This window comes from Solanum pennellii, chromosome 3 (assembly GCF_001406875.1).
Source record: "Solanum pennellii chromosome 3, SPENNV200".
Classification (NCBI taxonomy): Eukaryota; Viridiplantae; Streptophyta; class Magnoliopsida; order Solanales; family Solanaceae; genus Solanum; species Solanum pennellii.
In genome coordinates this window covers 74,201,510-74,212,636 of record NC_028639.1, presented here as the reverse complement: position 1 = coordinate 74,212,636, position 11,127 = coordinate 74,201,510, and the positions used below count along the sequence as shown (strand labels likewise).

Genomic DNA, 11,127 nt, shown 5'->3' with positions numbered 1-11,127 from the left:
TAGTGAATCTTAGTTGACAACGCTTAGGTAGAGGGATTAGTCGTATGTGGCATATCACGTCACTAAAAATTTGGGGTGTTAACTCTTGAGGATATTTTTGATCTCTTAGAATAACAACGGGGGTATTTTTGATACCAAAATGTAATAAAGCGTATAAGTAATCTATTTTGCATAGTTTAGGGACAATTTTGACCCTTTTCCATTTTTTAAAAAAAGTTTGGGTTACCACGTCGTCGTTTTACACTGCTGCTGTAATTTACCTCAACGGGGAAGAAGAAGAAGAAGAAAAGAAACGGCGGCCGGCGACTGAAGACTGTAAACAGTGTGAATTTCGCAGCAGAGCAGAGAAGAAAGAAGGAAGCTATAGAAAAGGCGTAATGGCTGAGCCTCCAAAACTATACGTTAATAAACCTAAGAAAGGTAATTGCTGAATTATTTTCTCAATCGAGAAGAATCTCCTATAACAATGACATTATTTTTCATTTTTTTGAATAGTAGTAATCGTTTATAATCGGATGTACAGCGCAGTTGAAGCAAATTCAGCAACAACAGGCATCTTCTCCGACACCGACGCCGGCGCCGCCGTCATCGATGGCGTCGTCATCTATGGCGCGCGGTGCGGCTCCACCTCCTCAGCCGCCTAAGGCGTCGTCATCTATGGCGCGCGGTGCGGCTCCACCTCCTCAGCCGCCTAAGGAATCCTTTATTCGCCGTTACAAGTACCTATGGCCTATGCTTTTGGTTGTCAATTTCTCTATTGGAGGTTACTCTTTTACTCTTCGTTTTTTTTCCCATTGTTGGCTAAAGCTAATTTAATTTCACTATAAGGTTCCGAGCTTTTTGAAATTAGACATCGGCATTTTTGAGGATCTACTTAATGCGTTTTAATTTCGTTCCTTGTCTGCTATGCTGATGTTATTGTTGGAGTCCCATGTGTTTGTGGGATTGGATTTTGTTCTCTTATATGGTGTTGGCAATTCATAAGTTAGCTTTTGTCTTGAGTCAGACTCAAGATCCGTTCTTTAACATGGTATCAGAGTTAAACTCATACATGTTCATCGTTTTCGACATTGGGCCCCTTGTCTTGTATTGTCCATGCTCTAGATGTCTAGTCCTGGAAGTGTTGGAGTCCCACACACAAATGGAATTTGGTCTCCTCATATGGTCTTGGACCATCCTCCTTGATGAGCTATCTTTTGGGGTTAACTTTGGTCTAGATCTACTCTTAAACAGTTATGCTGAATTTGGACTTCACCATAGAAAATGCAATTCAGTCTTGTTAAAGGAAAGTCTCTAGGGAAAGGTGCAGAATGTTGAAAAAACTTTGTAGTCATGGAACTTCTTTTTAGTATTAGAGTTCAATTATTGTATTAGTAGACAAATTTCACAGACTCAGCTTATTTTCTTTTTTCATAATTCATTAGGGTGTGGCTTATATCTCATACTGTCATTTCCATAACGCACAAGAATTTTCTGTTCTTTGAGAATCCATTCTAGATGCGTACTTATCCTTGTTCCTTAGGGGACAGTGTAAGAAGCTTTGATTAGGTAAATTATTGAAGAGATGGTACAGAGTAATGTTGCAATAGGCCTAGAGTAACTAAGTATGTCATTGTTACAGCGGCTGTCAGATTTAAAAGAAAATGATTCACAAATGGGAGAAACCTTCATTCTTCCTTGAACTCACTAGTTGTTTTCTTATCTTTCTTGCTACACTCCCTGTGTCATTGTTTCTCTGAATTGGTTTGCTTTCTCTTCATTTTGGGTTCTTCTTGTATGTCAATAGATAAAGTTTTCCTCATTTCTAGTTTGAGTGTTTTGTGATTTTTACGTGACACCACAAGCCACAAACAATAAACATAAGTTCTGTTTCTTATGTGTCAAGCACTATGTTGGTTGTTCTGAATTTTGAATTATGCGGTCCATTTAGAGGCCTAAATTAAAAAGTTTAAATCCGAACAGACTGATATAAAGTAATGCAACCACCTTTAGTCTAAAAAGCCTTCACCTTGCCCTTCTGCACTACAGAGGAGAATAATTCTTACATGTAGGGTAAGAGAGGGAAGTACAACATAGAGGGGTCTTGAAATACTACCCAAGAATGTCTAAATGTATACGGTTGAAAACTGCACTATCAGTGAAGATGAATGACAGTTTTCTGTAAAGCTTTTGTGTTTGTACCTTCTTTGGAATATATTGCCCTGCATCCCCACATACAATAGAAAACTTACCAAACAGTTCATGCACCATGTTCGTTGCCATCATTATGGAGGAGTAAGATACCTTTGGTGGAGGATCATTTGTACTCTTTTAGAATGATATTATAACTTTACGAACTCGAGTACTTTGAATACCTTGGTTTCAAACATGAATATCGTGAATGGTGTAATCCAGCTGATTTAAAATGATGGTTTATTCCATCTGATTTATGATGGTTGAATGAAAGTTGTGTGGTCCAAATCTGGTGCAGATTATTTTGGTCAAAGGGGCCAAATGATCATCAGAAATGTACTGATTGTTTTGGAATCGTGACACGAACTTACCAAAAGTTCTTATTATCAGTGATGGAAATTATCAAAACAGACATATCCTTGTAAAATGGAACCATAGTCACAGTCTATTTGCTTGGATTCTTCAATAATGTCGAGAGTTACTTGCCGGATCCTCCAAAGCTAGTGCCATTTGGAAGATCCGACATGTGTGTGGCAACATTTTTGGAAACTTCGACACACACTAAATAGTCCAGTAATATGACTGTGCTGAAAGAAAATAGTCGTAAGTTTGAATTGTTCTGTGTCTCTTTATTAAGCTAGTTTCAGCAAGGACAATTAATAACTTAGAAGCAAGCAATATTGATCGAGTCCACCAAACTTTGTTAAAGCACATGTTCAGCTTTGATTCTCATTTCTAACTTCCATGCTGCAACTGTTATTTGACTTAACTAGTTAGTAAATTTAATTTCATCTACGCTCTAAACAGTGATTCTCTTTTAGATTTGACCTACCATAAGGTGAAGGACCAGAACTTTCACTTGGAAGTTCCTGCAATCAAAGCCATGTTAAACGTGAAAAAGAAGTAACCGTAGTTTGTAACTGTTTTTCTTTATACTTTAATATGGAATGGAATTGTATGGAACTGTATGTACTGTGAACTAAGATCTTACTACTTGGCTAGTAGTCCTTGTGCTGCTTTATCTTTTTGCGTTATTCTACTCTCCTAGTGATGGCGATAGTGTTCTTCTAGAAATGCATACAAGTGGAACTCCTTTGTGTGCACCATATTTATTTAGTATAAACATGTGATGTTAATACGGAATGTTTCTGTCATCTTGTTGTGCTCCAATTGTTACTGGTAAGAAGAAACAAAAGGTCAAAAAATTCATCTTCCTGCTTTATTCGTCTCAATTAGTTTTTAAAAGAACAGAAATATTAGTTCATTCATTGCTTCTTTTTCTGTCTCTCATTTCCATCTTACATTGTTAACTTGTAAAGTAGCATGTTTCTTTCCTGTATCCCCTTGCCATGCTCACAACCTTATGATACCTGAATTCCGGTCTTTACAGTTCTCTTTTCAGAATACCGTAAACTTGCTTTTACATTTGTGGTACTTCCGTCTGTTTTTGTGTAGCTTACCTTTTCATGAGGACTAAGAAAAAGGATATGGGAACTGAGGAAGGAGAAATAGATGTTCCTGGCGCCTCTATTTCAACAGTAGCTGCTAGCACAGTTAGTGAAAAGGAAAAGGAAGTCGCTGCTACACCTACTCTGCAGCCTATGATTGTACAAGAACCAATACCCGAGAACCAACAGCGTGAACTATTTAAGTGGATGTTGGAAGAAAAGAGAAGAATTAAGCCAAAAGATCAAGAGGAGAAAAAGCGGATTGATGAGGAGAAAGCCATTCTCAAGCACTTTATTCGAGCCAAGTCCATCCCAGTTTTGTAATTTTTGACTCTGACGAAATCCCAGTACTCGTAGCCCGTAGGCTTGGATGAAAAATTTATCCTCAGGTTTGATTTTCATCATTTTCGTTTTTCAAATATAAACACATGTTGAAGTAATGAATTTGCTTGGACAATGAAGTGATGTTTAATCCCTATCTCCAAATCCTTGTTTTTTTGACAAGAAACTTGTAAAGACATTTGGACTCTTTAACTATTTGATATTACTGGCTAGAGAAGACATCGGATTGTTGTTATCAAGATGGATGTTTTCTAACTCGTTTGGGATTGAGGTGCAATAATTAACATGATGATAAATTACCGAACAATAGCGATATATTTTAGCAATAAAACCATCCTCCGTTAACCTTCGGGGTGAGCCAGCGGTTTGAGCTTCGGACTCCCATGTTGGAGATCTCATGTTTAAAACCCCTTGCCAGTGAAAGCAAGGGGTTCCAAGGGGTTTGCCTTCTGGGTCGAGCTCGTCGCACTACACTTGCCTAGTGCGGGTTACCTCTCTTATGTGGTTTGCGAGCTATTACATAGGAACGGGGTTTTACCCCGTGTACATCCAAAGGGTAGCGACTGTAGGTTTCCCTTGTCATGAAAAAACAAAAACAATGAATAACGAATGTGACGGAATCCTCTGAAGACATTCTTTTTTAAATGGTGTAAAAGAAAGAATAAAATAAACAAATTAAAACGAGATTATTAGCTAAAGAAATTGAGCTTCCACGAAATGCGTGTATCATCGAATCAATGATTGCCGTCAGCGCATAATGCATCTAACTTTAGTTCATTCAAAAGTTTAGTTAGTAGTATTAATTTATCAAAGGAAAAAGATAGAATCATAGTTTAGTTTTTAATTAATAGGATATATACACCTAATGTACAAGAAATAATATTCTCCAACGGTTTTCAAGCTAAGATTTGGTTTATATACCAACAATAACAATTTTTTTTTTTTTTAAAAAAAATAGACGTATCTAAAGGAACTTAATGGAATGATGACATTAGAATGAAGCACACGCTTACACTAATGATTATTAACAAATTAAATCAGTTAGGCCATTCGAACAATCATGGAAAGAAGAACTTAATTAATTAATATTGGGGCATGGTTACTTAATACTCTTAAATAATCAAAGCCAAATACCAAAACTTGATAATTATAGTCAAAGGGACGTGTTAATTAAAATTAAAATCACATATGTATTCCATTAAAGAACTAAAAGAAGAAAAGATTAGCTAGTCTTGCACCTTAATTAATACTTAATTACTCATAAGAGGCGTATAAATCAAGAAATTAAGGATAAGATTGAGATTAATTAGAAGAGAAGTTTGGCCATGGCTTGTGTAGGGTATTGAATATGATGATGATTATATATATATATATATATATAGTTAAAGTGTTGGCTTTGTACTTAGAAAAATAAACTCACATGCAAGCACAATTGTGTCCCTCGTATATCATGATGAGCGTAGGGACTTTGTATTATTTATTTGACACTAATTCTATATATATATACTTGTATAATATATAGTTTACATATATATCTTAACAAACTTCTCTTTGTACCTACCAAGAATTTGATTTGCCTTTACATGTTAGTTTTGGACCACTTAATAACATATTCTCCCCTTCTTTTCAATATATACATTATAATTCGTTTTTGTTTGTTTAAATTAAAAATAATAACTTGCATCTCGTATGGCATAGTGATTAATGAAACAAATAAAATAATGAAATATTATTACTCACATTTTGATGAAAGCACATTTAGTAATTTTTTATTTGTCTATATCATGCAGGATAAAAGTATGTTATACAATAGGCATAATACATAAATGTGTCATTTAACCTGGTTTCAAACCACATTTATGCCCTTCAACTTTGAATGTGCACAAACAGACACTTAAACTTGTATAAAGTTGAACAAATAGACACATATGTCCTACATGTCATTTTTTATCCTACGTGTTAGGACCGAAAATAAGTAGGTGTAAATGCGGAAGCTAGCAAAGCAAACCTCGAAAGATCACGAGTAAGAAGACAACGAGAAATATACTAAAAGACACAAAGATTTAACGTGGTTCGGTCAATCGACCTACATCCACAAAGGAGATGAGCAATCCACTATAAATATGAGAGTACAAAATACAGAGAGAAACAACCTCAACCAATTTACTCGAAATACATGGGAGGTTCACACAAGTGATAACGTATCAAACTTGTGACCCATAAATTCTCTCCCTAACCAAAACTCTCAAAACCTTTAAGACTAGTCACATTGTGAATGCTGATTAAGTTAGAAGGAACATGTCTGTAGTTAAAGTGTCTGTTTGTGCATTGTGAAAATTGGAGGTCAAAACTAAAATTTAAAACAAAATTTTTAGGATCCAATATATTTATTATGCCTATATAATATTTGTCAAAGTATCTAATAAAATAAATTGTGCACAGATTAAACCGATTGAGAGAAAGAAAAATGAACTAGTTTCCATAATGAGCATGCAACTTTATTGTTTGACCAATAATCAACACAAGCGGCTACCAAATCACTGGCTTCTTCTTTTATACATTTATACATATTTTAGTGTATAGTTTTAGTATAGTAGGATCTATTCTAGTTTAACTTTTTCTTCATTTTTTCCAATACAATCATATGAGTAGACTCTTTTAATGATCAATATTGCATGATGGTGGGTCACTAGAGTCCAAATTATTAAAGATGTCTACTCATATAATCAACATAGATGCTAGACATGATTTACCTAGACATTGATCCTCCTCATGATATCACTTTGAGACAATTCTTCAAAATAACTATAACAGTCTACGCGTAAATAAATATGTCTTTTAACATAATCTCGTTATTTTATGGATAAATAAACTGTAACAATCTTAATTATTGATGAAGAATATGTATATAATCACTACTAAAAAAACATAAAGTTTATCGTTAGCTAATCTATCACTAAATAACTCTTAGCGAATTAAATTTTCGGATGATTCGTCGCTAATTCATAATAACTAGGTGGTTTTTGTTGTTAAGCTACAAAATTTATCCCCTTCTTTATTTTCTTAGTAGTAAATAAAATATGGTTTAATTAATGTAGGCCTTATTATATATTTGTCTTCATCATGACTAATCCGACTAAATTAAAGTTTTTGTTAACTCAAGTACCCAATTCCAATTATTGTACAATATTCTAAAAAAAAAAACAACACTTTTTTCTGCTTTAATTACTCCCCCCACCCCAACCCTCCAAACACAAATAATTTATAAACACAAGTCAAAAACATCTACAAAACCATTTTATTCTCAAAAAAATTTCTCTAGTTTTGCCTAAAAAAAAGAAAATTATGCATAATTATAGTGTTTGGAGTTTGTTAGCAATTGCAATTTTTATCATCATTTTTCATAAGAAATTATTCATCATAATCATTCATAGAGTGAAACGATATACAAAATCAAACAAGACGATTTCACTACTTCCTTTGGGAAATCTTGGATGGCCTTACATTGGAGAAACCTTAGAGTATATTTCTTCTGCTTACACTCATTCTCCTGAATCCTTTATGGATAAACGTCGCCACATGTAAGTCAGTTACATTCTACACAGCTAAAATTAGCTATGAACTTTATCGCTAAATACAATTTTTTTTAATTATATATGTTGTTATTTGAGAGATCGGTGATGAATTTCATTTAGCTAATTTCTTTCACAAGAGAGCTATTCTTTTAGTGATTGATATGGAAAAAAAATATATCTTTTTTAAGGAAAATATTTTACATGATCGATCTCTTGTTTATGAATGGAATTTAATTGTTTTGTAATTATTATTAGCTTAAGTTTTATTAACTTCACGTTACTTAGCTTTGACCAACACTTAATTAAGCCTTATAATTATCTTTGATATCGATTTTCTTTCAAAAATAATTTTCATCACTAGCTAAATTGTTTTCTACTTGCTGAGACTACACTAGATATGTTATTGTTGTTGTACTATACAAAACTAACGAAAAACTAATACTTTTCATGAAAATAACTTTTATCGTATCAAACATATATATATATGCTACGAGTAATAATATGATCATTACCTTTCAAATTGATTTTCTCTGTTGATGAGTCGTAATTAATTAGTATGTTCAGTTAATTAAATTACTATAATGTATTTTTTTTTTTATTAATTAATTTTGTTGCTATTTGAATAGGTATGGGAAAGTGTTCAAGTCACATATATTTGGAAGTCCAACTATAATTTCAACAGATGCAGAAGTTAATCGAAGTATTCTTCAAAGTGATGCAAAGACTTTTGTGCCCTTTTATCCAAAATCTCTTACTGAATTAATGGGAAAATCCTCAATTTTGCTAATTAATGGAAGTTTACAAAGAAGAATCCATGGCTTAATTGGATCTTTTTTCAAATCTCCTCATATTAAAGCTAGAATTACACATGACATGAAGAAATATGTACAAAAATCTATGGATAATTGGCAAGAAAATTGCCCTGTCTACATCCAACATCAAGCTAAAAATGTTAGTTTTCACTTTCCCTCTCTCTTCTCCGCACTATCAAAAAATTACTAATTTTCAACGAAACGTTTAATTGGAATTTAGCTTAGTACCAATTTTCTATTTTAGCTAAATGATAAATTTTCGTTTAGCTAAGAGGTTTTGAGCGATGAATTAGCTAGGGATTACTGATAAATTATTTTGTAAGCTTGAAAGTAATTTGCTTGTCCTATAGTGAAAGTTAGTAATTATGACTTTGAATAATTGTGGGGTTTATGCTAAAACTTAATGAATTATGTTGTTAGTTAAAGTGAAGTCATTTGTTATAATTATGTTTTGGGATATTTAAACGTGTTTAATTTAATTATTTTTGTTTTAATATGTAAATATTCAGATTGCTTTTCAAGTACTAGTCAAAGCATTGATTGGTCTAGATGGAGGTGAAAAATTGGATATATTAAAAATCAATTTTCAAGAATTTATTGCTGGTCTTATGTCTCTGCCAATTAATTTCCCTGGCACTACACTTTATCGTTCGTTACAGGTAACATAATTTATTTCATTATGATTTGAAAAATAGACGTAACGATTATTGAGAACGAATTGAAATTGTAATTTTATTTCAGGCAAAAAAGAGGATGGTGAAACTGATACAAAATATTATACAAGAAAAAAGGGAAAAGAATATTATGTCAACAGTAAATGAAGATGTAGCTGATGTTTTATTAAATGATACGAGTAAAGAATTAACAGATGAATTAATATCTGATAATATGATTGATTTTATGATACCTGGTGAAGATTCTGTTCCAGTATTAATAACTCTTGCTATTAAATACCTGTCTGATTCTCCTCTTGCTCTCCAACAATTAACGGTACGTATTTTTTTCTGCTCTGATATAATTTCTCAAGTTGAGTTCAATCCTGTATCGATGAAATAAGGAGAAATTAGTATGATGTTAAAGTAGGTTCAAAGGCTCATAACATCGAATTTATTGTTAAGTTACAGAATTTATTTATCGCTAATTATTTTTCCTATTTTATAGGAGGAGAACATGACACTAAAGAGGTTGAAAGAAAAGCAAGGAGAAACATTAGTGTGGAGTGACTATTTATCATTACCATTTACACAAAACGTAATAATTATTTGATCATATTTCAACTTAATTATCAAACATAATTATTGAATTAGTGATTAATTACTCTCTTTTTTTTTTAAATAGGTGATATCAGAGACATTAAGATTGGGAAACATAATAATAGGGGTAATGAGAAAATCAGTGAAAGATGTGGAAATAAAAGGATATTTAATTCCAAAAGGATGGTGTACTTTTGTTTATTTTAGATCAGTTCATCTTGATGATAATCACTATGACTTCCCTCATCAGTTTAATCCTTGGCGTTGGCAAGTAAGCACGATAATTTTTATTTTTTTTAAATATTTATTTTATTATATTAATTATTGTGATTTATATTATTTTTATACGTACAGAGTAAGGATACAAATAATTGTAACTTTACCCCATTTGGAGGTGGACAAAGGTTGTGCCCTGGGCTGGACCTTGCTAGGCTTGAGGCTTCTATTTTTCTCCACCACTTTACTACTCAATTCAAGTATGTATGAAATTCTTTAGGGATAATTAACGATAAAAATTTAGTTTAAAGTTCAATTATAAAATTAATTTTTTGAATTTTTATACAGGTGGGTAGCTGAGGAGGATTCAATTATCAATTTTCCAACTGTAAGAATGAAGAAAGGAATGCCCGTCTGGATTAAAAGAAGAGAGACTAAACAATACATATATTAGAAGAACAATATAAACGAAAGAGATTAGAAAGAAAGAAAGAAAAAATAGTTTGTAATCAAATATTTTTTTCTTCTTCATTTCATTCTTATACATTAATCACTTTGGATTGTTATTAAAATTTGTAAAAAAAAAAATAAATTACACGTAATATCATAACCACAAAAAAAGTAAGCATTTTGAAGCTAAACCTAAGAATGAGTATCTGAAATGAATTATATTTTCTACGGATAAATGTCAAAATTGCTTTTGAACTATGCGAAATAGATCACTTATCCTAAGAGATCACAAATACCCTCAAGAGTTAACACCCCAATTTTTTAATGACGTGACATGTCACATAGGACTAATCCCTCCACCTAAGCGTTGTCAACTAAAATTCGCTACAAAAGAACTTGATCTTTAGTGGCAACCACAAAATCTCAAAATATTGTCACTAAAGGTTATGAGTGACTTTTAGTGACGACTAATAGTAAAACCTATTTTTTCAATAAAAAAGTATGATAATTAATTTTTGTTTGCAACCTAATTTTCTAAAATAAATAACTTACAATATTAATATTAAAAAACACCCAATATTATTATGAAAAATCATGAAAATTACTTCTCGATTCATATCTCCTATTGTATAATGCATCATTTTGCATTTTATACATTAACATATAACATAAAAATAAATCGTACAGTGTTTTCAAACTCCTACTTAATCGATATCATTTTTTTTAAAAAAAATAATGAGGAAAAAAACACAAAATTAAAATTTAATGTTGAAAACTTTTAATGACGATTTTTTGGGCTTTTGTGGCGACTATTGTCGCCGCTAAAGGTCTAGTTCTTTGTACTGAATCCTAGTTGGCA

At 32.3% G+C, this 11,127-nt stretch overlaps 2 protein-coding genes across 4 annotated transcripts; both read left to right on the top strand.

The window, feature by feature from the left end:
• Nucleotides 1-209: 209 nt before the first annotated feature.
• Nucleotides 210-4,201, top strand: LOC107012710 (WAS/WASL-interacting protein family member 3). 3 transcript variants are annotated; one of them, XM_015212620.1, is made up of 4 exons: nucleotides 210-420; nucleotides 524-594; nucleotides 646-763; nucleotides 3,628-4,201. In XM_015212620.1, the coding sequence occupies exons 1-4, from the start codon at nucleotides 378-380 to the stop codon at nucleotides 3,942-3,944; spliced, it is 549 nt and encodes a 182-aa protein (XP_015068106.1). In that variant the 5' UTR covers nucleotides 210-377; the 3' UTR covers nucleotides 3,945-4,201. The 3 variants fall into 3 exon arrangements, with proteins under 3 accessions (XP_015068106.1, XP_015068107.1, XP_015068105.1); XM_015212621.2 differs by having other exon boundaries at nucleotides 212-420; nucleotides 529-763; XM_015212619.2 differs by having other exon boundaries at nucleotides 212-420; nucleotides 524-763.
• A 2,954-nt stretch (nucleotides 4,202-7,155) lies between these two features.
• Nucleotides 7,156-10,459, top strand: LOC107014078 (cytochrome P450 90D2). Its single transcript, XM_015213940.2, has 8 exons — nucleotides 7,156-7,543; nucleotides 8,164-8,488; nucleotides 8,859-9,008; nucleotides 9,091-9,339; nucleotides 9,511-9,600; nucleotides 9,688-9,873; nucleotides 9,957-10,078; nucleotides 10,167-10,459. The coding sequence occupies exons 1-8, from the start codon at nucleotides 7,308-7,310 to the stop codon at nucleotides 10,270-10,272; spliced, it is 1,464 nt and encodes a 487-aa protein (XP_015069426.1). The 5' UTR covers nucleotides 7,156-7,307; the 3' UTR covers nucleotides 10,273-10,459.
• Nucleotides 10,460-11,127: the final 668 nt, after the last annotated feature.